At 44.5% G+C, this 25,979-nt stretch overlaps 2 protein-coding genes across 2 annotated transcripts in view; one reads left to right on the forward strand and one right to left on the reverse strand.

The window, feature by feature from the left end:
* Positions 1–25,979, reverse strand: part of Adal (adenosine deaminase like) — a 181,657-nt gene that overhangs the window by 107,405 nt on the left and 48,273 nt on the right. The window lies entirely within an intron of this gene.
* Epb42 (erythrocyte membrane protein band 4.2) lies at positions 6,273–25,364 on the forward strand. Its single transcript, XM_051183603.1, has 13 exons — positions 6,273–6,362; positions 9,085–9,270; positions 10,137–10,370; positions 11,865–11,983; positions 12,984–13,088; positions 14,341–14,509; positions 14,932–15,070; positions 15,349–15,452; positions 16,101–16,343; positions 17,263–17,556; positions 20,784–20,944; positions 21,607–21,740; positions 24,853–25,364. The coding sequence occupies exons 1-13, from the start codon at positions 6,353–6,355 to the stop codon at positions 25,004–25,006; spliced, it is 2,052 nt and encodes a 683-aa protein (XP_051039560.1). The 5' UTR covers positions 6,273–6,352; the 3' UTR covers positions 25,007–25,364.

The raw sequence follows: 25,979 nt of genomic DNA on the forward strand, positions 1-25,979 counted from the left end.
TTCTCTAAGGACAGGGTCACTATTTTAGGCCTGTTCCTCCTCCGTCCCGGAGCTCAGTCCCTGCCTGCCGTATCAGGGCTCAGAGCAAATGCTATTTTGCAGCACTGAGAAGACTCCATATGAACCACCCTGGTCAGCCGTAGTAGCTTGCTGTCCCCAACAGAGTTGTCCATTCGAGTCAAGGCCTCCTCTAACAACGAAGGCTGTTTGTTCGTTGGTTCACTTAGCATTTATTGAGTCTCTATGTGTCAAATGTTCTAGACCTGGGAATAAAGCACCGAGAAAGCAAATGAGGTCTCTCCACACATCCCTAGCCGCTCAGTCCTCTAATCCCAAAGGAACTCAATACAACGTACTCCTGCCGGCGCCCATGATTGTGTGCTTCAGGTGTGAAGGGATTGTTGGGAATTTCTCTTGCTGGAGGGAGTGGCTCTGTGTTGCTGGCCCCCTCAGCTGACATACTCTGCATCTCCAAGCCCAAGTGGGCATGTGACTATACTGAACAAATCAGACTCTTCTCTGAGGGCTTCGATACAGAATAGTTAAGTCAGAGAAGAAAGGACCTACTCACAGCCCATGCTTCCCAACAGCAGAGGAAAGAGTGAGTGTCATGGCTCGCTGCTGCCAGGACCCCTCAGCCACCCTGGCTTCTGCCTTCTCCTGGTCTCAGCCTGATTCTCCTTTAACCTCACACTCATGGATATCCCTCAGTCTCTGTCATTTTAGGCTAAGTTGACAGAGAATGGTTTCAGTTGCTTGCAGCTGAAAGATTGGCCAGGTGACTCCTTTAATTCACTCAGAAAAGTCTGGCTCTGGGTGCCTACTGTGCCATCCTGCCCAGTGTTGCTAGAGTGCACCCTTTGGTCCTAAGGTGCCATGAGCCAATCTAAAGGTCAAGGAAGAAGTACAGACCCTCATCCTCCCACACCTCATGAATAGCTTGGAGAGAATCTGGGCCTGGCTATACAGAAAGAGCAGGCAGTGGCAAGAACTGGACCCCGTGGCCTGGGCTCCGCTGCTCTCTGATCTCTGGTCTCATAAAGCCCCTTGCACAGCCTTTCTCTAGCAACATCTTCCCACTGACCAGCAGGCAAGCATGCACACACGTGCAATATGTAACTCCTCTGTACCTACCCCGAAGCCTCACTTTCTAGCAACTGGGAGGCACCAGTGCCAGCTTGGGATTGGCTGCTTTTCCCTCAGCGCAGATGAAAAGAACTCAACTGCAGAGTATTGACATCAGGGAGCGAGAGTTCCTCTGCTTCCCCTAGGATGAGGTGTGGCTTTGACTGAGAGCAGGAGCTCCTGAAGGGAGGCAGGTGTCCAGGAACTATGAGAGCTGGTATCTATGAGTGAATCTGTGGAAGTATGTGTGAGAGAGAGTTCTGTATTCAACATCAGACTCTGGATCATGCTAACTTCCTTTGGAGAATATTTTCTTTGCCAGTTTAGATGGGGGTAAAGCATTGTAATCGAGGCTGATTTAAAACTGGTTTCTGGGCCTGGAGAGATGGCTCAGTGGTTAAGGGCACTGACCGCTCATGGAGAGGACCTTAGTTCAGTTCCCAGGACCTAAAAGGCAGCTTACAACTACCTATAACTCCAGGGATCTGACTCCCTCTTCTGACCTCCATGGACACTGCACACACACACACACACACACACACACACACACACACACACACACACACACACAGTGCATAGACTATACATGCAGGCAAAACACCCATGCATAAACAAATTAATTAAAGTGAAATAAATTTTTAAAATAATAAAAAAAATGGGCTTCTATTTCCTATTTACTTTGTGTTCTCCTGGAGTCCCCTTTGTGGTTCCAGTCAAAAACCTGAATGATTTACTGGGACCCTTCATCCTTGGAGATCCTGGAACTCTAATTTTATGAGGCTGCCAGAGATCTCGGATTCATACACTCTCATCTGCCAACTATGAATCAGCAAATGTCTACGGAGTAATAGTTGGGGACAAGATCACTTCTTTGCACTGTCCTTCCAAAATCTTGACCCTGCCAAACCTTGCTGTCATGATGCCTTCAAACAGGTATTTTCAACCTTTTATTTAGCTTTGCTGGTTGCTCTCAATAAAACAAATTATAACAAGCTTAGTCTTCTTATTCCTGAATCAGAAATCAGTAAGAAATGTTTTTAAAAAATACTGAATAGAGAACTTCTCTGTAGTGGGTTGAATTCAAATTAATATGTTCTGCAATGTGTGGGACTTGACCTCAGTTTGAATTTAGGTTTCACCATAAGCTCTAAGCTGCTGAGAAACCTCAACACTCAGACTGTGGACAGCCTGTGGACAGCATGTGGACAGAATTTGAACAGCATGTGAACAGCCTGTGGACAGAATATGAACAGCCTGTGGACAGCATGTGGACAACATGTGAACAGCCTGTGAACAGCTTGTGGACAGCATGTAGACAGCCTGTGGACAGCTGTGGACAGCATGTGGACAGTAGGTTATGTCATGCCACATTTAAACGTGTCCATGTCTGTTTTGGGTCCACCTCTACTTCTTCACTTCTGTCATTACTCTGTGTGTCCTTCTGTCATGTTATACTTTATTTTTAGTCTTCTTAAATTCTGGAATGAAGTAGCATATTCATTGACTGCTTCATGAATGCATTCATTCATAGTGTGTACTTCCTGCACTAACAAAATTCAGATACGTGTCCCTTACTTGCCTTACAAGGCTGAGGATGAAATCATAGGAGATAATGTATGTGAAAGCACTTTGTAGAGCAAGTATCAGTATAACTTACATGAACCTGGGTGCCATGCTGGAAGAATTCTTTGCCCTTTCTATCCCCATTTCCTTTTCTCTCAAGTCTGCTCACATCTATGCTCCCTGACCAAGTCCTTGTTGTCTTTCACCTGAACCATTACTAGACATCACATATTGGTCAACTTCCTTCCCTTCTTAGCCCTCTAAGCCATTTTCTTTATTTTAGACAGTGTATGGTATTTTAAAATGCAAACCTGACATGGTGATGCTTGCTTCAAATATGGTTCAACAGTCTCCCACTGCTCTCAGAAAAGAACCCCAAATCCTCAACTGCACCCTAGACTTGGTGTTCTTTCTCCTGTCCCCTGCATTAGCGATTCTGCATGTATTGGTTAGCCTCCCACAACACCCCAGCTAGCCAGGGCCTATTCAGCTTCAGTCACTCTATCCTGACTGACACTCTAGATCTAAGAGCTCAGCACTTTTATAGCATCTATCTGAAAGGCAATTGGACTGCCAAGTCATTTTAGGTACCCAGAAGTGTATGTCGCCCCCTGCTGGAACACAGGTCTCTCAGAGACAGAAAAACATTGATCTAATTTATTACTACTTTATTAGCAGAACTAATATAATTTTTGGTGTACAGGAGTGGTCAAACTACTTTTTTTCCATAGTTGAATAAACAAATCTTTCTTTGAGACACACCAGTGAGTGGCTGGCTTTCTGCAGAGGGATGGGGAGTGGAAAGGTGTGAGTGTTGCAGGAAGCAGGATGATTGCCACTTGGGGTCACCCTCCTCCTCCTTCTCATCCTCCACTTCCCTGTCCCTGACTAAGCCAAACCACAGTGTTGTCTGTCTTATCACAGGATCCACTAATGTCCCCATGGAAACTGCCAGAGACTGGATATGGTGAAGATCTCATGGGAACTCCACCAAGACAGAGGAGGGCATCTTTGCTAGATGGTTTGAAATGTAGACCACCCCCCCCAAGTGGAACAAGCCCACAACTCTGTCCATTGCCCACCCAAGTAGAATGCCTCGGTGCACATGGCTCTTTAGTAAAACCTTCCTTTCCCTTGCACATTTTCCTTATTTTTAATACTAATATACATGCTCATGCTACAAGGATATAAAAGAATTAAGAAAGCCTTACTGCTGGTCACTGAATGTCTTTGTCCAAATACAGGAATTTTCCTGAAGTGCTCTGTGTAAATACAAACAAACTCGCACATATTTTCCCCACATAAACCCTTTACACAAAAGCAATTTATACTGCTCATTGTTCTGTGTCTCATTTTTTAAAATTAATAATATTGCTTGATTATTTTTATGTCTGTTTATAGACTGCAATTTCTTTCCAGTCATCCTTGTATTCTACTAAATTTATGCATTGTTGCTTATCTGATGATATCTTACTTGTGTCTGTTTAGGTTATTTTCCATTTATTGCTTTTTTAAGTATCAATGCATTGACTATACTCATATAAACTTCGTTTTGTTCAGTTAGAGCAGCTAAATCAAAAGAATTAACTCTAATGGGACCAGAGAGATGGCTCAGAGGTTAAATGCACTTACTGCCCTTACAGAGGACCCAGGTTCAGTTCCCAGCACCTACATGGTGTCTAAAACTTATAACCTAGTTTCAGGACATCCAAGGTCCTCTCAGGCTCTTGCATGCATGTGGTATACATACATGCACTCAGGAATACACACACACACACACACACACACACACACACACAAAATCATTTTAAAAGAATACATTTTTATGTGTATGGGTATTTTGCGTGCTTATATGTCTGTGTGCTGTGGGTATGTCTGGTGCCTGCAGAGGCCAGTAAAGAGCATAGAATCCCTGGGATTAGAAGTATAGACAGCTGTGAGCCACCACAAGTGTTGGGAATTGAATCTGAGTCCTCTGGAAGAGTGTTCAATGCTCTAAAAAAAACAGAGCCATCTCTCTAGCCCCTACAGGTATAGTTTGGATTCATCAGGAATTTATGTGGTCTAATAGGAAGTCAAGCTTATGGCAAGCTAATTATCCCCAAACTACTTGTTAATGAGTCTTTTTTTTTTTTTTTTTTTTTTCCTTCACTGGTTCAAAGTACATTTAGTACATTTAATGAGTACATTTCTAAGTTAAAGGATTATCATGTCTTAATAGCTAGGAAGCCTGATCATGTGTCATTGCTGCTTTAGAAGTTTCCTTTTGAAACTTGGAATCAGTTTAGCTAGTTTCAAAGAAACATTGTTTTGATGTTCTTGCTGGGACTGCATTAACCTTAAGATTGGCCTTTGAAGTCTGGCATCTTAATAATGCTTAGACATTGTATCCAACCATGTGACCTACACTTTTATCTGCTAATTTCGTTTTATTTCTCAGTAGTTTCTCTTACAGCCCTTACACATCCCTCAGCTTTATGTCTGAATATTTTGTCTTTCACTGTTGTTAAGTACTGTAAGTTAGGGTTTTAATTACATTTCCAACTGCTTACTGACCACAGGTATGGAAATTACTAGCCTGGCTTCAATAATGCTGCTGCTAGCCAGACACTCACCACTTTTTATCATCATTTTTAGATTTGTGTTTTCTAGGTTAAAAATGAAATAATGACAAATTCACTTCAATTGTTAGGGGGAAAGTCATATTTGGGAGGTAGGCGGCAGCAGTTTCTTCTTCCCCTTTTATTTATTTATTTATCTATTTTGCATCCTAATATTCTTCAAGTAGGTAATAGTTAAACGTTTTAAAGTGTGAACAGCAGAAGCACCTTTCTGCCCCACCCCGGCTTCCTTGTCCACAGGAACCAGAGCTTGTGTGGTCTTTTCTGCATCCTTCCATGAGCATCTCACACACCAGCTGCCCCTGAGTGTGCCCTGAACACACACTGGGAAGCCCGGGCAAAGAGTCACAAAGTCCAGGGGGTGGACAGGCCATCCTCTCCTGTGCCTTTACCCTTAATGACTAAACAAGGAGGAAATGGAAAGGCTAGAGCTGAGGTTCAACAATTCTAAACCTTCTCTGGTCGGCTGTCCCAGACCAGGTCATCTTGGAAGAACCAGGGCCCTTGCTTCTGCATTTTCCTTTTCAACACATTATATGTCCTTATCTCTTTCAAACAGATGCCGTATAGGCATACATATGGTAAGTGACCTCAGAATTTACTTAGGGCCAAAGACTCAGAGTTGAATGCAGATTCCACTGTAGCTGCGTCTATAGTTGCCCGGGTCACATTTCCAGGAGGGGTCTTGAGGTCATTGAAGAGCGAGACGTTTAGTTTTTTTCCAACTACCAGTCTTCCCCTGGAGTTCTCACTCCAACCTAACAGACAGAGCCCTGCCTAGGCCTTCTGGCTGAGAGAGATCGTGGGGGAAAGGGAGTCACTCCCAGCAGCTGGCCTGGGAGATAGCAGCAGGGAGGGAGTGGGAGACAAGAAACCTGTCAGGAGGCTCATAGGAGCCACAGAATTTTGCTTTCTACAAACCTTTAAACCAACAGAAGTCTTCCGCCTTTTTCATGTGGGGAGAGATTTGGAGAGAGAGCCCAGAGGCAACAGTTCAAGGCAAACATTTCCAGTGTTCAACTGGATCTGAGTAGCCTGCAGCCATGGGACAAGGTAAGCTAAGCCAGTTACTGGCTGTTAGGGCTGTCGCCGGGACACATTTTTATTAAAGGAAATAGGTTTGGTGATGGAGGTGTGAGGTGTGAGGAATGGGGAGGGAAGTGTTTGGAGGGGGAAGGAGGTGGTGGTGTGAATATAGGGCAGGTGGTTGTATGGTGATTTTAATTGCAATGATGATGGTGGAATGGTGATGGTGATTACCATGGATTTATATTCATAGCCCAAGATCAACATAATGTTAATGGTTACAACTCTCTAGGCTGTGGTACAAATGAGATACACCTGGTGTGCTGGCCAGTTTGTCATGTCAGCTCCACACGGGCTAGAGTTATTTTGGAAGAGGGAACTTCAATTGAGAAAATATCCCCCACAAGATTGGCTGGTGGGCAAGCCTATGGTCCATTTTCTCAACTGATGATTGATGTGGAAGGCTTCAGCCCACTGTGGCACCTAGGCAGGTGCTCCTGGATGTTATAAGAAGGTAGGCTGAGCGAGCCAGTAAACAGATAGATGATGGACAACACTTTGTAAGATGGAATACTTTACTTCTCCATCACAGCAATAGAAAAGTAAATAAAAATGCCTGGGAAATCTTGAGCTGTCACATCCTCACAGTCTAATAGGCGAGAAGGGATGGTAGGAGTCAGTGAACAGCACAATGGGCAGAGACAAGTCATGAAACAATAAAAGAGATGAAGGGGAGGTAGAAAGTCCGGGGGCCTCTGCATCGGATGCATCTGGGAGCATCGGAATAGGTGAAACCTGAGCTGTGAAATCAGCCTCATATATATATATATACTATGTCACTACGACAGGAAAAGTAGGGAACACAAGCTATTTTTCCACTACTTCCCTCTACTCTTGAGCACTCATGCAAGAAGTTTGGTGGCTGAAGTGGGAGTCCCCTGTACTTGTACTTTGTCCTGGAACCCAAAGGATTTGTGTCAGGATCAGATCTGAAGCAGATCAAATCTTAGTCCACGCTAAGCAAGCAAAAACCACAGCTTCTCCCTCCCAGCAGCTGAGCCTATGCAAACACTACAGGCTATTTTTTGCTGAGGAGGCTCTCAATGGAGAGCCTCTCTGTCAACAAAATGAAACATATATCATTCCTTCAATACATGAAGAATTAAACTTTTATTTTTTTGTTCTTGCTCCTTATTTTAGGATTGCTAAGCATTTTTTGATTTTTAAAAAAAGTTTTATTGATTTTTATTTTATGTGTATGGAAGTTTTGCCTGTATGTGTACCATGCATGTGCCTGGTACTTCTGAAGACCAGAAGCAGAGCATTGACTATTCTGGACCTGGAGTTATACACAGTTATAAGTTGCCATGAGAATGCTATAAATCAAACCCAGGTCCTGTAGCATGATTAATAAAGATCCAGAGACAGATATTGGTGTTCAAACTGAAAGATCAGAAAAGCAAAGCAGCCAGCCAGTAGCTCTTACCTCTACTCAGTCCTGTCTTCACAAGCTCTCCACTAAGCCAGATTCCTGCCTCTCCTCAACATGTCTAGAGACTAAATCTCAGAATGCAGCTTGAGACACTGGACTCCTGTCTTTTATATACCTCTCTATGGCTAGGATGAAAGCTGTGAGTTCTAATTCTCTTTTAAACTGATTCAATCTTGTGTAGGCCAGAGTGGCCTTGAACTCACAGAGATCCATCTGCCTGTCTTCTGAATCCTAGGATTAAGGGTGTGTGCCACCACTGCCTGACTCTATGGATGGCTAATGTGGCTGCTGGGAATAAAAGTGTATCACCATTGTCTGACCTCTATAGCTTGTGGCTAACTTTGCATCCTGAACCCTCAAGCAAGCTTTATTAAATCACAAATAGTATATCACCACAAGGTCCTCTGGAAGTACAATCAGTGTCTTAACCATTGATACAGCTCTCCAGCTCCTGCCGAGCATTAAAAAAAAAATTATTTGTTCCTAATTTTTCCTCTCTCTCTAAAATAAAGATTGAGAATGTGCCATAAGACACTGGGGCCACCTCCTTTCAAGTACCATGAGATGGTGAGCCTCCAGATCAAAACACACATTATCTCAGGCAAGCTGGTTCTAGTCTCAGCCCACTCTTGTCATCTTTAAGACAAGAGAATTTGACTCACTGATCTCCAAACCAATTCTAATATTGTCTGATTGTTTCCTTAAAAAAAGAAAAGAATAAGAAGAATGTGGGACTGGGAATGGAGCTCAGTTAGTAGAGTGCTGGCCTAGAAGGCATGAGCTCCATGTTCAGTCCAAGCATTGCATAGAACCACACCTATAATCCAGCACTTGGAAGGTGGATGCAGGAGGATCAGGGGTTCAAGGTCAGCCTCAGCTGCGCATCAGCTGGGGTACACCAGGCCCTGTCTTACAAAGAGAGGGGGTCTGAGGAGTGTGCAAGATTTCTGGATTTTATTCATTGTTTGAACTTGGAACAGGAAACTAATGTTAACATTTAATGGGCCTTAATAAATGTTTGACATTATGCTAATTAAAATGAATGCCAACACATAGATATGTACATGTATAACTCCATTCACCTCCTATCACTCTGTAAAGAGGGAGGATTGGTCTGAGAAGAAAACTGAAAATCAGAAGAGTTGCTTGCTTGAGGTGCACAGCTGACAAGGAATTTGAACCCCATTCTTGAAGGTGCCTTTTACTCATGTAGTTGCATTTACCTCACATCCATGACTTTCCTTTTTCCCACAACAGCTCTGGGTATCAAGAGATGTGACTTAAAAGCAGCAGAAAACAATGAGGAGCACCACACCAAAGCCATCAGCTCCCGGCACCTCGTTTTGAGGAGGGGACAGTCGTTCACTATCATCCTGAACTTTCGTGCCCCGGTCCACAAATTTCTGACTGCCCTGAAGAAAGTGGCTCTCATTGCACAAACTGGTATGTGGAGCAGGCCTAGACCACTGTGGAGACTTGGGGATCTGGAGGAATTCTTTCTCTAGCATCCTCTCAAAAGACCAAGGTGCAGATGGTCCAAGCTGTAGCTGGCCTTAAGCTGTCCTGCTCCACAAAGGGGTTATTGTGAGAATGTGCGTGATAATGTGCATAAGGAATTCTGTTTATTATGATTCCTAAGGGCCCAGCAGCAGCACCACTGAGAGCTGCATTTTGGCTGCAACTTTGTAGGAAAGGTTGAGTGGGGTCTAACTCTGGCGACATATAGCATCTAGTCTGTGATAATCATTGAATCGAGTATATCACGTGCAATACCTAATTTAGTCCCTTCACAGGCCCTCCATGTCCATGGTCCTGCTTCCTCAGAATCAGCCAACCATGATGGAACATACCTGGGAAAAGATTGTCAAGTAGTTTTTCCCTCATTATCATCAATTCTGTAAACATACATCACAGTGACTATTTACACAACATTCATGTTGTATAAGGATTCATAATATTTAAAGTATACAAGAAAATGTAAAGCTATGGTATTTTGTAAAGAGACATAGACAACCTTAGATTTTGGTATTGTAAGAGGTCCTGGAACCAACACCCCTGGATGGAAGGGATGGTTGCATCATTATTACATCTATTTTGTAAACTGTGACCCTTCCATTGATGTAGGTCTAGAAGCACTGAAAGCCTGGGTTGCCCCACCGTCCTCTACAGCTCCTCATTATAGGAGAACTTCTTTCCTTCTCCTCCAAAATTAATTGGCACCTCCTCCATCTTTGTAATACCTTCATTTATGTATTACTCTGAGCTAACTTGGAAGTCCAAACGACCAATTTATTACTGTGCAATTTCAGGAGAGCAGCCTTCCAAGGACAACAAGACTCAAGCCATATTCCCGATTTCCTCTCTGGGTGACCAAAAAGGATGGAGTGCAGCAGTGAAAGAAAGAGATGCCCAGAACTGGACCATCTCTGTGACCACACCTGTGGATGCTGTCATTGGCCACTACTCACTCCTGCTTCAGGTTTTAGGCAGGAAACAATACCCCCTGGGCCAAGTCACGCTGCTCTTTAATCCCTGGAATAAAGGTAAATTTGGACCTAAGCTAGACTGAGCTGCACAAGGATGAAGGGAAGCAGAACTAGGATATAGCTCCAACAGGGAGCGCCTGCCTTAGGCAGCATCAAATTCCAGCACAGTCCTTCTTAGGGGCCAGGACTTCATATTGAAAGCACACACTTGTCTTACTATCAAACTCAGGTGCCAGTTCAGGCTATTTTGGATTCATTATGATGAGCTCCAAAGTCTGCCCTTTACTGTAGCAGTATAGAAATAAGAGACTGGAGAGATAGCTCAGCCATTAACAGGGCTTGCTGCACAATCATGAGAATAAAGGCTTAGATCCCAGATCATACATAACAAGCCATGTGTCCAACAAGTGCCCTGAAAACAGATCTAAGAGACACAATGTGCTCTTCTGGCCTCTGAACACACAGGTGTACACCAGAGCACCCACGGGTACATAAACTCTGATACACTTATGGGAGAGCCATTGGCTCTGCTCCTCTGAGAGATGATTGAGAGAGGTTCAGATGGACCAGGTGTAGTAGCACATGCCTTTAATCCCAGAACATAGGAAGCAAAGACAGAACTAGGAGCCTAAGCAACTCGCTATTGCTTAATGTTTCTGTAGCCTAGAAGCTCTCTTGATGGCCTTTTAATGTTCTCAGAAACTAGTCTAACCACCCCACACACACACACACACACACTGCCTGGCTCCCCAAAGCCAAGAGAGAAAATTTGGTAAGAAAAGCTGAACCCCACACTGCTTCCAGCTTCCTAAAGTGAACAACCTGGGATTGAGGCGAAGGCTCAGTGAGTAAAAGCGATTGCTGGGCAAGCCTGATGATTTGAGTTTCCATCCCCAGAATCCAAGGGAAAACCCAACACAAAAGTTTTCATAGGAAGACTAGAGGCAGAGACAAGATGGGAGAATTTCCAGAAGCTTGTAGGTCAGTTAGCGTGCCTTACACAGTGGGGAGGAGACCCCGTGTCAAACAAGGTGGGTGACTGGGGCTGACAGTCTGGTGACACTTAGCCTCTCCCTTGGATAAGGGAACTGGGAAAGGCGCTAGGCAGGAACTGTGGCCGCCCTGGACCCACAGGAGTCCAATGCTCCTTCCCTCTGCTTAACTTGTGTTTAATTGCTGTTTTTATTTTGCCCTTTCCCCTGTTACACCTTCTTGTCGTCACAAGTTGATCTTCTAGGAGAGACTTAACAGGCCCCTGGGAAACTCCCTAGGATGTTCTTGACTTGAGCGTGTAGGGCTCTTGTTTGCAAACTTGTGGAAACCACTAGGCTTTTTGAGATTGGCTTGTTCCTGGCCACACCTTGACTGAGGAAGGGTGTCTGGGCCAGTTCCTGAGGAAGCAGTGAGAAGGACCCTCCCGAGTCTTCATGAGGCCCGGGCACACAATAAAATGCCGAAACCAAACCCAATATGAGCTGGGAGGGCAGAAACCTAGGCACGGAGGACAGACCCGGCACCCTTGGGCCCTCATCCTCTGCTGCTTCTTGCCAGATGACACAGTGTTTCTTCAGAATGAGGCTCAACGCACAGAATATTTACTGAACCAAAATGGCCTCATCTACCTGGGCACCGCGGACTGCATTCAGGAGGAACCCTGGGACTTTGGTCAGGTAATCGGGGCCTCTAGAGGATGAAAGGAACACTGTCCCACACCTTCAGCACTCAGGCCAAAGAGGCTAACAGGTCCAAAGGCCTTCACAAGAACCATTTCTTTAGCCCATTTCAGCCTTGTGGTACCTCTGCTTCTCTTGGACCACATTGCACCACTTTCCAAAGCTGCTAGTTATCTTCATAGATGCCATGGAATCCAGCTTCTGTTAAACCCCCTCTGTACACAGAATAGAGACCCACGCATGCCCTGGCCTGACAACCGAGCAGCCAGCCCGCTGCTTTCCTTCCCAGCAGCCACCCCACGTTCTGGCTCCAAGGACATGTAGGCTGAGGAATTCCTCTATTTGGACTAGCTTCCTTTTCTTTCCCCCTTAGAATACTCGTTTCCAGTGTTAGGACCTTCTGGAAGATTCTCTCAGTCCTTAAAAACAGAGGAGATCCACTGTGTCATCTGCTGCCTCTCCTATAGACTGAGCTACGTTGCTATGGTTACCTGAGGGGCCATATCCCAAGCAGGAGTTCCTCCAGTTTCCATATCTGGCTCAAACATTACATATACACACATTAGATATTCACTAAGCAGAAATTAATGAAATTAAATGAATTGAAATGGCACTAGTAATAATGGCACATGCCTTAAATCCCAGCACTTGGGAAGCATAGGCAAGCAGACGTCTGTGAGTTCAAAGTCATCTTGGTCTACACAGTTAGACCCTATCTCAATAAAAATAAATAAATTAAATGGCCCAATACCACTCTCCATGAGATCACACCCTATCAGGTAAGTAAGGCCATGGAATAAAAGACTGGGTGCTGGGTACACTGCCGGGTGGTTCAGGGAGAGGAGGGGAGAGCCAGAGTCAGAGCACCCATGATGGATGCAGAGGCAGGTGAGGAAGACAGGACCCAAGTTTGGGAGAGCGATGCAATAACGGAACTGTCCTATGAGAGAGCGCCTGGCCTGGGAACCCTTCATCTCATCCTGTATTGTCCTTACAGTTTGAGAGAGATGTCATGGACCTCAGCCTGAGCTTACTGAGTGTGGACAAGCAAGTGGAAAAGTGGAATCAGCCTGCACATGTGGCCTGTGTGGTGGGCACCTTGGTGAGCAGGAGGCTGGGGGCCAGAGGGAGAGGAGACGGGACAAGAACACTTGGATGGAGGAGCCCCACCTTCATGGTGCTGGAAGCTCTCAGAGCACAAATAGTTACCTTCTCCCAGAGTGTGGAAGACAGTCCTCAGAGAAGACCATCATGGGAAGAAGAACAAGGCAAGAGAAAGAGACATAGGTTTGTCTAAGAGAAAAGCCAGGAGAGGAAGGAACCCGGCCTTGATTTCCTCAGAGTACTCTTACTCTTAGCTCTACCCTAGACAGAGTCCTCGGAGAGAAGATGTACCCTAGCTTTCTTGGTGCTTGCTATTGTGGTGATCCAAGGGTCTTTCTTTTTTAATTTCTAAATGTTCCTAAGAATATGCAGATCATAAAGGTGGCTTAGTGTTTCTCATATGTCTTAGGGTTAATATTTCTGTCATGAAACATCATGACTAAAAGAGCTGGGGAAGAAAGGGTTTATTATGGCTTACATACCCCAAGTCACAGAGCACTAAGGGGAGCCAAGGCAGAAACTCAAAAAGAGCAGGAACCTGGGGGCAGGAACTGATGCAGAGGCCATGGAAGGGTTCTATTTTCTGGGTTGCTCCTCATGGCTTGTGTGGTCTGCTTTCTTACAGAACCCTGGACCACCAGCCCAGGGATGGCACCACCCACCATGGGCTGGGCCCTCCCACATCAATCAATCACTGATTAAGAACATGCCTCCAGGGTTGCCTGTAGCCAAATCTTATGGAGACATTTTCTCAATTGGGGTTCCCTTCTCTCAGATGACTCTAGCTAATGTCAAGTTAACATAAAACTATCCAGTACACCATGTCCATAAAGTCCTCTCAGAGAAGTAATACATTCTCCGCTTCCTCTCATACCTCTCAGTCTCCTCTGAAAGGCAGGATGTGGGGTCAAGTCTATTCTGTAAGAAGGAAGGGGCTTGAGATAAATAGCCTCCAGGACCTAGGGCGTACAACACTAAAGGAGTCGGCAGAGGAAGCAGAGGACCGGTAGACCCAGCTCTCCAGCGCCACCCTGTGGCTGGAGCTGGAGGATGATTTAGATGAAGAGTCTGGGTTTGGCTCATACTATAAAACAGCAAGTGTATAGGCGGGAGTCTGCACCATGCTGATTGGTTTGACAAGTTCCAGGAAGTGAGTCACATGCTTGGCAAGCTGCAATGAACTCTTTGTGTCCCCTGGGGGTTATCCAGCCACAGGACTCCCACTGACAACCACATATCTACCCCAACAGCTGCATGCTCTCAAGAAGAAGAGTGTCCTGCCAATTTCACAGACCCAGGAAGGGACCTTACTGTACAAGCAACGGGGTAGCGTGCCCATACTGCGCCAGTGGCTCACTGGCCAAGGACGACCCGTGTGTGAGAGCCAGGCCTGGGTGTTCGCTGCTGTTGCTTGCACAGGTACAGGGCAGGCAACACGCAGGTCAGTCTTCTGGGCTGCTGTAGTGTCTGGCCTGCATCTTGAGTTGCTCCTTGGCCTCCATGTGGCCAAGACATCTCCACAGCCTTCCCCCACCCGATTTCCTTACCACCTGCTCCTTCTCTTTTCCCTCAGGAAATCGGAGCTCATTTACAAACTCTGCTCCCAGACTTACCTTCTCCCCAAAACACCCCCACCTGTCCCCAGGGCAAGCCTCAGTGCTCCTAAATCCCCCCCTTGCTCTATACTCTTGTGCTTGTATAATTTGTGTGTCATTTTCCAGCCTCCATCTGTTCAGTTCAGACTCCTCCTCATCCCCCTGTGTCACCTGACATTTAAGACAGATCTTGTCCCGTCTTGGGCTTTTCTGCCCCCGCTGACATTCTGTGCCTCTTCCACGCAGTGCTACGTTGCCTGGGCATTCCAGCACGTGTCGTTACCACATTTCCTTCAGCCCAGGGTACCAATGGGAGCCTGCTGGTGGATGAGTACTACAATGAGGAGGGACTCCAGAATGGAGAAGGACAGAGGGGCCGTATCTGGTGAGAAGCCTAAAGAGAAAGGGCCCCATAGTGCCAAGTTCCATGTAACCCCCTTCCTTTGAGAGCTGTGGGCTAAGAGCAGACCTTCAGGACTTTTATAGGAGGTGGTGGTGGTCAGTGATGGAGGGGGTGTGCCTCTCTACAAGTGTCATTCTCTTTTTATGCAGTGCCCTCCTATCCCCATGGCAACAACTGTCTAAGCCACACCTCTAGACTCTCTTCCACACGCCCCTTTTTCCCCACTTGAAGCTTTTTTTTTTTGCCTTTGCTACTTTTAGGATCTTCCAAACTTCTGTAGAGTGCTGGATGGACCGACCTGATTTGTCCCTGGATTATGACGGATGGCAGATTCTGCACCCAAGAGATCTTAATGGAGTAGGAGGTAAAGCCTAAGGACCAACCAGGGCTACAAGAGCTGAGGATCTAGGAACAGCATGTGGTCCAAAGAGGGTCTTCATCCTCTAAAACAGGAGAAGCAGAAGGCATGATGCCAACAGGCTTAAGGGGGTAAAGATGCCCACTACCCCATCACAGATTGCACGAACACTAGGCCCACTTCAAGCCATGGACAGGAAATACCATCTCAATGAAGGACAAAGGGTCTTAAGATGGCTATGGGTATTCTGGAGTAGGGCCTGGTGGGGTGGAACCTGGCTGTGTGTGGCTGAAAGGGGCCATGTAGTAAACACAAGCCTAGGGAGAGAAACACGCAAAAAAATGGTGTGTCCTTGCCCTGGAACAAAATGGTCAGAGAGCCTGGCACGTAGAAAGCAAGCAAGAAGGTGGCCTGTTGATAGCCTATTAGTATTAAGGCTGTGCACCAATGACGTTCCTCTGAGGACCTAAACGTATTTTCACTGTGTAATTGTGAGTTTCATCTTTGATCCTTTCTCAGAAAGCCCGTCTACTTCCTACCTCTGGCCTTGATTCTGGAGAAGAAACAATAGTGTCCAGGAAAGGGCTGACACAATGAGCTCTAAACAGGGCAGAGGTCTGGGTGCTCCTGCTCATCTGTCTTTCTCTCCCTCAGTCCTGGGACCCTGCAGTCTGGTCCCGGTCAGAGCAGTCAAGGAGGGGGACCTGCAGCTGGACCCAGCAGTGCCAGACCTTTTTGCTGCAGTGAATGCCACGTGCATGGTCTGGAAGTGCTGTGAGGATGGGTCATTGGAGCTAACTGACTCTAACAAAAAGAATGTTGGCAACAGCATCAGCACCAAGGTCGTGGGCTGTGACCGCTGCGAAGATATCACCCAGAACTACAAGTATCCTGAAGGTACTGACCAGCAAAGGGAATCAGTCTATTCACCTGAGATAGCCAATGAGGGGAAGGGGATGGGCCAGACAGATGCAGGCCAGAAAGAGTTCCGGTCTTTTCCCTATCAAACACAAGTAGGTTTCTCAACCCTGGTTGACATGAATGCCAGTTTGGATAAGCCAGTTCTGCACTATAGGAGGCTGAGGTGTAGGATGCACTACAGTGCTCCTGGCTTCTGTCCATGGGATGTCAATCCCTAACCCCAGCCAGTCCTCATAACAAAAAAAAAAAAAGTGTCTTCATATTTTTCTGAATGTCCTCTGGGTTGGGGGTGTCAAAATTACCCCTAGTTGAGAACTGTTGTTATAAAACAAAACACTAAATACCAAACCAGAAACCAATCTCTATCCAATGTTACCCTTCTCTCCCTCCCTTCCAAGATCTCCAGCTATTTCTCTCTGTTAGCATTTTGTCATTCCCTGAAGCCTTCCCCTTCACAGCATGTCCTTGCCTGACTGTCTTCTTCACTCTTTCCCATGACCTAGTTACTCTAGGGGCTTCCTTATCTCTTGCCTGTAGGATGGCAACCTCCTGCTCTGGTCTCTCTATCACAACTTTCCTATTTTAGTTTTGAGAATGAATGTTCTAAGACATGAATGCCCTTGTTGTCTCCTCATTCAAGAATATTCTGTGGCCCCCTTTGCCTTTAGAGTAAGTTCAATCCCTTCACACATGAAGAGTCAATGAGTTGCAAAAATGTCTCCAGCAATATCATGAACTTGTTGAAAAACTTGTTTTCCTTATGCAAAGGCAAATCCAAAGCCTGAGACATTTGGTATCTGGGCAGAAGTGGTAAATAAATTTTAATTCTGCACTTTTACCAGAAGGCCCTGTACCTGCTGGGTCAGAGGTCTGTTTTGTCTCTTCTATTCTGCAGGATCTCCTCAAGAGAAAGAGGTACTGGAGAGAGTCCAGAAAGAAAGAAGGAAATACTGGAAAGACATGTGTCCTCAGAGTCCTGAGCCTGTTGATCCTATGCACCTGTTCTTGGACACACCTAGCTCGTTTCCCTTGAGAGGGAAAGGTCACATCTCAGTGACCCTGATCAACCCCACAGACCAGGAGAAGGAGGTGCATCTAGTGATTGGGGCCCAGGCCGTGTACTACAATGGAATCTTTGCTACTGATCTCTGGAGGCAGAAGCAGTCCTTCAGGCTTGAGACCAACCAAGGTAACTCTCTGGGACTCCAGCAGACACCATGTACACTTGGTTCTATGTTGGGCTCCTCCCACAGGTCTCTAGAGATGGCCTTTAGGCCCCTGGTGCTCACACTCCCACTCATTCATTAAACACACATACGTTTGGCCTGGCACAGGTGAGAGGACCACAATTCCAACTGCACTTGGATAAGTAAAGCAACCCATCCTGGCAGGGAGAAAGCACTTGAGGAGGCCAACAGAGCTCAGGCCAGGAAAGACACTGCCCAGGCTGGGGCAGGCTGCACCCAGACGATCCATAGCAGGCTATTTTGAAGAATGAAGAAGGACAAGATGGACAGAAACATGCACCAGGCATTCCAGACAGAGGGAAGATGTCCCTTCTCTTCCTTAGATATTTGTTTAATTGGTCTGAGTTGTCAGAAATGCTATGTATTTTAGGGTTAAGATTCCCTAAAGTCATTCTTGAGCTAGGTCATACACTGGAGACGCCTGGTGAAGATCTATGCCTGGGCTATACCCTAGGCATTTATGAAAAAACAACCCAACAATGACCCCACAGTAGACACAATCAGGATTTACAAAGCTCCTCAGGAAATCTCACTGCACAGGCAAGCTTCAGGAGCAAGGATAGAGCTCATCTACATGTCTGTGGCAGCCTTCTGCCTGTCCTGGGTCTCTATTCTTTCCATCACTGTGCCTTGCCTAAGCATAGCATGAGTTATCATGAGAGCTAGTCATGACTCGGGCTATGAACAGTCTTGTACGTCATGCTCAGGAGCCTGAGTTTTGTTGTCTAGGAAATGGTGAGCTAATAAAAAGTTCTCATTAGTGGTGGCAATGTGATCAGATATCTATTTTAAAAAGAAAGACCTTTTTGGCAAAATGGAATGGAGGGGGGTCACTGCCGAGCAGTAGTTCTTAACCTTGACCGCACACTGAAGCACCTGGGGGATAATCCTAATGTGGAGCCTTGCTGCCAGTATCTGAGTTAACTGACTTAGGATGTGGCCTGGGGTTGGGACTGTATTAAAAGGATTCTTACACAAAGCCAATATAGAGAACAAGTAGGTTAAAGTGGAGGTGGGGGATTTAGTAACTGTTGAAGTCCAGAAACTAAAGCCAGGCTAACCTGTAGATGTCTGCTTATGGTTTGGGTGAGTCACTAGAGGGGAATGCAACTTTGGGGACAAAGATGAATCTAGTTATAGCATGTTAAAAGCCTGAGACATTCAAGTATCCAGACAGCCGCTGGAGAACTTAACCACAGAGTTCAAGATCTAATCCATGCAGAAGAGCAGGTACAGAAATCCCAGTACAGCTGGGCATTGGTGGTACACACCTTTAATCCCAGCACTCGGGAGGCAAAGGCAGGCAGATTTCTATGAGTTCAAGGCCAGCATGGTCTACAAAGCGAGTTTTAGGGCAGGCTCCAAAGCAAAGCTACAGAGAAACCCTCTGTTGAAAAACCAAAAAAAAAAAAAAAAAAAAAAAAAAAAAGGAAAGGAAGAAAAAGAAAGAAAGAAAAAAATGAAAAGAAAAAGAAAGAAACCCTAGTAAGTACAGAGAGAGTGACCCAAAACTCAAGGCACAGATGGACTTACAGGGCTGGAGGACAGCCTGTAAGAAAGGTCAGAGCTGTAGGCACACCAGCACTTAGGGGTTTAGGGAACACCTAGGGGAAGAATGGAGAGTCTGAGGGGACAGGAACACCCAGCAAGGTTGGCAGAGAGGTCATGGGATGTCTAGGCTAAAGAAGATGTCTGGCTTCTAGGGGTTTAAACTAATTGGATTCAGGAAGTAACTCAGTGCAGTTCTTCCTGGAGCATGATGGGGAAAAGGAGAGGCTAAGTGGGTAGTCAGTCACACAGGAACAGTTGGTAGAGAGAGGGTGCTGTGATTCTTTGTTTGTTTTGAAGGTGAATCTGCTCATACGCTGAGGTAAAAAACCTGTACAAAAACAGAAACTTGGGAGAGATGGGTTATAAATGACAGCATCATCTCTAGGCAAATAACCAATCCGAATAACTATAACTCGTATTTACTGAGCACTTAATATTTGCTAGAACTGATGATGAATGCATTATATGCTTCATCTCATTATTATCACAACAGGGCCTGTAAGGAGTTTGGTTTTTCCATCCGCCGCCACTCTTGTCCGGCAGCCGCGCCAGCCCCAAATAACACATAGAGACTTTGTATTTGATATAATCTGTTGGCCTGGTTATTATTTTTTTATTGGTTAGCTCTGTTTTAAGTATTAACCCATTTGTGTTAATCTATGTATTTTTACGTGGTCTTTTTACCCGGAGTCAGCTGTCGTATACTGGTTTTTTTTTTTTTTTTTTTTTTTTTTTTTTTTTTGACTCTCTATCTTGGCTCTTTTTTATTACCTCCTATTTTTTTTTTTTTTTTTTTTTTTTTTTTTGTCTCTTAGTTTCTCTTATTTTTTTTTTATTGGCCAACAGTGCTTTATTATTAACCACTATGAGAAACATATATACATAATGGCATCTCCCATCATCTCCTCTTTTCTGTCTAAATAAAAGAAGCATTTTAATCTTAACATAGTAAAATATATTATACAACAGTTATCAAGTAAGAATCACAGTTAACAATAAGGGCCAGTATCATTCTTAGTCAGTAGAGGAAACTGAGACACAGAGGTTGAATAATTTGCCTGAGATTACACAGTTCATCAGCAGTGAGTAATAATGGGACACATATTTAAAAAGCACAGGACTCAGTGTAGACAAGGGAATAGCACACCCCTACAGGGAGGTCACAGCAGGGGTAATGTTTATTTTGCAGGTTGATAATGGGAACTTGAGCTTGAGAAAGTCCCACTTGATAGTTAACATTTTCTATGAAAAGGGCTGGAGAGTGGGAGAAGGGGCAGGGACTGTGTTAGCATGAATTCAGCAACTAGTATGTGGTGAGTTTTCAGATGAGCACTTCCTTCAAAGCGTGTCACACAACATAAGTCATCCCACCATTTTTAGTCAAGATGCCATGGCTTGTTCTAGTTCACACGAGCTTTTCTACAACCCCAATGAGGCAGTCTTCGAAGAGTGAAAGAGTGTTGGCAGAGATGGTAATAGGGTAGGTGTCTTGGATAAGTGCAGAGTAACCATAGGGAATGCAGCGTCTTTCTGTCCTCTGTCATGGGTGGAGCTATGATTTGATTCTGGCATGCATGTACTCCATGCTTTGTACTGACTTGCCTGCTGTATGTTACAGTTCTGAAAATATCCACCAGCCTCTCCTCCTCCCATTTTGAGCAAGACCCGCCTGAGAACAGCTTCCTCAGAGTCACAGCAATGGCAAAACATTCCCACATCAGCCTCAGCTGCTTTGCTCAGGAAGACATAGCCATTGATAAGCCGAATCTTATCATCAAGGTGGGCACTCCTTTACTGAATTACTCTTAGCTGCTACCGTGCAGGGCTGTTGGGTGCGAGATCTTGGGGAAGGGTTAGGAGGTGTGGCCTTGTTAGAGAAGGTTCGTCCCTAGGAGTGGGTGAGTCCTACTCTCACTATATTGTTTTGTGACCCATTGATTTTTAACTGGGCCATTTTATGGCCATGCATTTCAAACTATCCATTGGCATCATTAAATAGACAACTGAAAACAATGACTGTCCCTTCTGCAGAATCTATCTCACTATTAGTTATATATTGGGGAAGGCCATTAAAGACTGAAGACTGGTCAGAGAAGTGTGAAGGAAAAAGAGTCTGAGGGGTGTCATTTAGTCAAGGATGGATGAGGTTGGAGAAGTGGGTAGAGGGCATCTGGTACAGGAATCAGCCTGAGCTGAATTCCAAAGAGAGTGCAAATGTCCCCATGACTCCTAAACAAAGAAAGAACCACAGAAGCCAAGTGTGGTGTGGCAATGGAGAGTGTACATGCAGAAAGACTGGGGGAAAGGCCAGGAAGTCACCTGAGAAGTCTGGGTCAGGTGGCAGAGATGAGAAGTGTTTGACAAGGGCATGCCCAGCAGAGGAAAGCACGACTATGGCTCTGCACCCTTGGTCTTTCTCCACATGTTGTGTCTTCCTACAGATGCCGGAGAGAGCGGAACAGTACCAGCCTCTCACCGTCTCAGTTGGTGTGCAGAACTCCTTAAACTGCCCCATGCAGAACTGCATCATCTCCATCTTTGGAAGGGGACTCATTCATAGAGAGAAGAGATATAGGTAAGAGACTAAGTTGCAACAAGTTTTTTTCTGTCCCACTAGCCAGCTCCCAAATAATGACACCAAGAGTTCTTATTAATTATAAAAACTAATTAATTAATTAGCTTAGACTTGTCCCACTAGCTCTTATAACTCGAGCTATTATTAATATTTTAACATGTAGCTTTTTAACCTTTCTTTCATCCTGTATGTCCAGCTCCCTCCATGTCTCATTGGAGTCTGCTCTGTACCTCAATTATCTCTTTCTACCTCCTCTCTCTTCCTAGAAGTCCCACAGCTACTGGCCATTCAGCTCCTTATTAAATGGCAATATATCCAATCATGGCAATATATCTTTACAGAGTATACAAAGATCCCACAACAGTAAGCTTCTTATCCCACTGAAAGATCTCAGCTGGTTTGTACTCACTGACTTAAAGACAATGATCCATCATTTGGTCATATCTCTGAAGACAGAGCAAATATCCCCAGAAGTTGAATTAAAGCTACCAAATAGCCTATCTCATTCTAGAACCATCAAGTCAATAAGAGGAGGTGATATTGGAGATTGGGAGGGCACCACACAACTCTCACCTCACCTGGCCTGATCATTCAGGAAGAGCCTTGGTATTACTGGTGAAGAAGGAAGGTTAGATCTAGTACTGGAGAACACACAGACTGGACATACTGTTTCTCAGTGTAACAAAGAATTCTACTAATCTCCACCACAACATAAAATTAATTTAATTCCTTTCATTTCTATTCCCTTCACCATCCTCCAAGTCCTTTTGTGTGTGGATCTTTAGCAATGTACAATGTCTACTGTGGCTTTATTAACTTACATTAACAATTATGTCTAATTAATTGGTCTTTTCATCTATTTGTAAAGTTCATTTCTTCAGATACATAATATTCCACTGTGTGCGTCCACCACTTCCTACTGCTCCATGATGATAGGCAGCAAATACCTCTAATTCTCTGTCTTAGTTAGAGTTTCTGTTGCTGTGAAGAGACACCATGACCACAACAACTCATTAAAAAAAAACAAAACATTTATTTGGGGTGGCTTACAGTTTCAGAGGTTCAGTCCATCATTATCATGGCAGGAAGCAAGGTAGCATGCAGGCAGACATGATGATGGAGAAGCAGCTGAGTGTTCCACATCTTACCCAGACAACAGGAAGTGACCTCAAAACCCACCCCCATAGTGATACATTTCCTCCAAGGCCATACCTACTTCAAAAAGGCTGCACTTACTTCAACAAGGACACACTTCCCAATAACGCCCCACTCTATGAGCTTATGGAAATCAGTTACATTCAAACTACCACAGTTCATTCCCTGGCCCCCATAACTTTCTAGCAATATCATAATGCAAAATTCATTTAGTCCAAAAGTCTCCACAGTCTATCAAGTATCAACAGTGTTTTAAAGTCCATAGTTCAAAATCTCTTAACTATCATCCTCTGTAAAATAAAAATCAAAAAAAAAAATAGATCATATTCTTCTAACATAAAATGGCACAAGTATGTATTACCATTCCAAAACATAGGGAAGAGAGCATAGTGAGGAAATACTGGACCAGAGCGAGACCAAAAACCAGCTGGGCAAACTGCAAATCCTACATCTCCATGTCTGATTTGAAAGCGCTCTTCAGATCTCCAACTCTGTCCAGCTTTGTTGACTGAACACACTTCTCTCTCTTGGGCTGGTTCCATTCCCTCTTAGCAGCTCTCCTTGGCAGGTATTATGGCAGGGTCTCCAAGGCAATTTAGACTTCAGTTTCACAGCCTCACACAACGGTGTTGCTAGGCCTCCATGCAAGGAGAGCCCTGTGATACTTGGCCTGAGCAGCTTTCCTCAATTGTGGAGAGAGATTTCATAACCCCTTACAGGATCCTTGACTGTAAATCCGGAACCACTTGGCTAAAGCTGCCAAGTTCCACTGCTTAGTGGGGCTGAAACACACCTTCCCCTCCATTCAATTGTATCTTCACCAGCTTTTCTGTTTTTAATGGTTTCTTTAACTATCTAGGCTTGGCTGAAACTGGATCTGTAGACCAGGCTGGTCTCAAACTCAGAGATCCACCAGCCTCTGCCTTGCAAGTGCTGGAAATAAAGGTGTGCACCACCACATCCTGCTTTAAGCTTTCCTTTAATTCTTTTTCACAAACTGGAAACTTAGCTGGATAGTTACAGGTGTCCATATTCCCTCCATCATTATAAGATAGTCTCTCTCCACATCTGTCTGGCAATATCTATTTTCTTCTTTTCAGTAGGAAAAAAAAATATCTAACAGACAGCCAAGTCTTACTTTTCTGATTTGCCCTTCTTTGAACTGGTTATCCTTTTTCATTTCCTCTTATGTAGTTGACTCTGTCTTGACCTAATTTTATTCTGTAGTTCTTGCCATCATTCTTGCTGGTTTTTAGGGGTCCCTGTGTATTCTGGGTCTCTAGGTCATTTTAGACGTTGCAAGCATCCACTTTCATTTGCCTACTGCACTCCTAATTGCACATAGTTTAAAGGCAACACTGAGGTTCCCAGCAGGTGCTCCAACTATTGAGTCACTGATGCAGCATCATGAAATTTAGTCATTCCTGCCATTAAATAGAGAGAAAGACTCATCAACATTTAACTAGACTTTATAATCTCCCAGACAAATTGTGGAGCAAAATTTCTCAAAATAAATAAATAAGTAAATTCCAAACATTCCCTTAGTTACTGAAAGGTCTACAGTAGCTCAGGAAGGAAGGTCAGACACCAGCTTGCTGACACATTGGCACCCTCTCACTATGTCTGTAGCCTTCCTTCATTCAGCAGGAAGAAATAAAACTACAGCCTTTACCATACTATTATAAAAAATTGAACCAGGCTAAATCACAGATGCTGAGAGGAGCAACAGATGCAGATGAAAGGCCTCTGCACACTTCTGGCTTGAGGCATTTAGTTGCTCTGTATAGAGAAGCGCCTGTCTTCTATCTCTTATGATCACTTCCGGCTTCCCAGCAATGTACTTAGATTTCTAAATCCTCATGACCCATATCTTCAAGTCAGGAAGGATAACTCATGGAGGCCAGCAGGGCAATGACCCTAGGAGAGAATTGACACCTGTCTCTACCTTTTGTTTCAGGTTGGGTTCTGTGTGGCCAGGAAGCTGCCTGGGTACTCAGTTCCAGTTCACACCAACACATCTCGGGCTCCAAAGACTCACTGTGGAAGTAGACTGTGATGTATTCCAGAACCTGACAGGCTACAGAAGTGTCCTTGTGGTGGCCCCTAAGTGACTGTTTAAACCCCAAACAACTCTCAAACTTTCTTCTGAAGCCAGACATACGCCGGAGTGACATTCTGCCCATCAGACAAATGGGCTGAGCAGAATAGTGACCGAAAACCAAGCTAGACTCACAGAAACCAAAATCTGTTTTTGTTACGTCAACCTGGAGCAGCCAGAAACACTATTTGTCTTAGAATAAACTGCTGTGCATTAGTGACAAAACAAGGCTTTGAAAAAACACTCAACCTTTTCAAAGTACAATTAGATGTTTTGACCACCTTTTTTGGAGTATATTCAAATTTTGGAGGGTTCAGATGTTTCATACCATTTTATTGCTCCTTAATATATCCATTAACTTACAGGAAATGTTTAAATCACTATTTCTGATGACCTAGGATAATATTGACTAAAAATAGAATTTTTAGGTAATATTAAAATTACATTGATTAGTACTCTCCCTAGCCATTATTGTAAAAGATCCAAAGATAAACGAATAAAACTATTAAAACACATAGCATAAGACCCCAAAGGATAATATAAATTTAGCTATAATGAAGTCTTTATGAGTTCTATACTCATTGAATATCCCACAGCTCAAGTCTGATGGAAATAATATGGATTTGGCCCAATAGAGGAGTATGAAAATTCAGTACATAAAAAAATACACTCTATAAGCTGGGTGGTGGTGCACATCAAAATATAGTTATGAAGTAGCAACAAAATAATTTTATAGTTGAAGGTCCCCCCAACATGAGGAACTGTATCAAAGGGTCTCAGCATCAGGAAGATTGAGAACCACTCATATAGAAGAACACATATTGAAAAGCAGTGTAAAGCTGCTGTGAGGTATGGTGTGTAACCTGAATTACGGACCCCACTTACACCACAGGTCTCCACTACCTCTGAGTCCAATCTTCCTCCTTCTGTGCCTATACCATGGCTGCCATTGAGATTGTTTTAGGAGGTAATCAGCAATGACAGTT

The sequence above is a fragment of the Phodopus roborovskii genome, unplaced genomic scaffold (genome assembly GCF_943737965.1).
Source record: "Phodopus roborovskii unplaced genomic scaffold, PHOROB, whole genome shotgun sequence".
NCBI classification, from domain to species: Eukaryota; Metazoa; Chordata; class Mammalia; order Rodentia; family Cricetidae; genus Phodopus; species Phodopus roborovskii.

Excerpts from the sequence above, each read along its gene's own strand:
- Epb42 (XM_051183603.1), top strand. Across the intron at positions 13,089-14,340 it reads CCTGTGTGGTGGGCACCTTG|CTGCATGCTCTCAAGAAGAA; the intron begins GTGAGCAGGAGG and ends CTACCCCAACAG. Across the intron at positions 15,071-15,348 it reads GGACAGAGGGGCCGTATCTG|GATCTTCCAAACTTCTGTAG; the intron begins GTGAGAAGCCTA and ends TGCTACTTTTAG.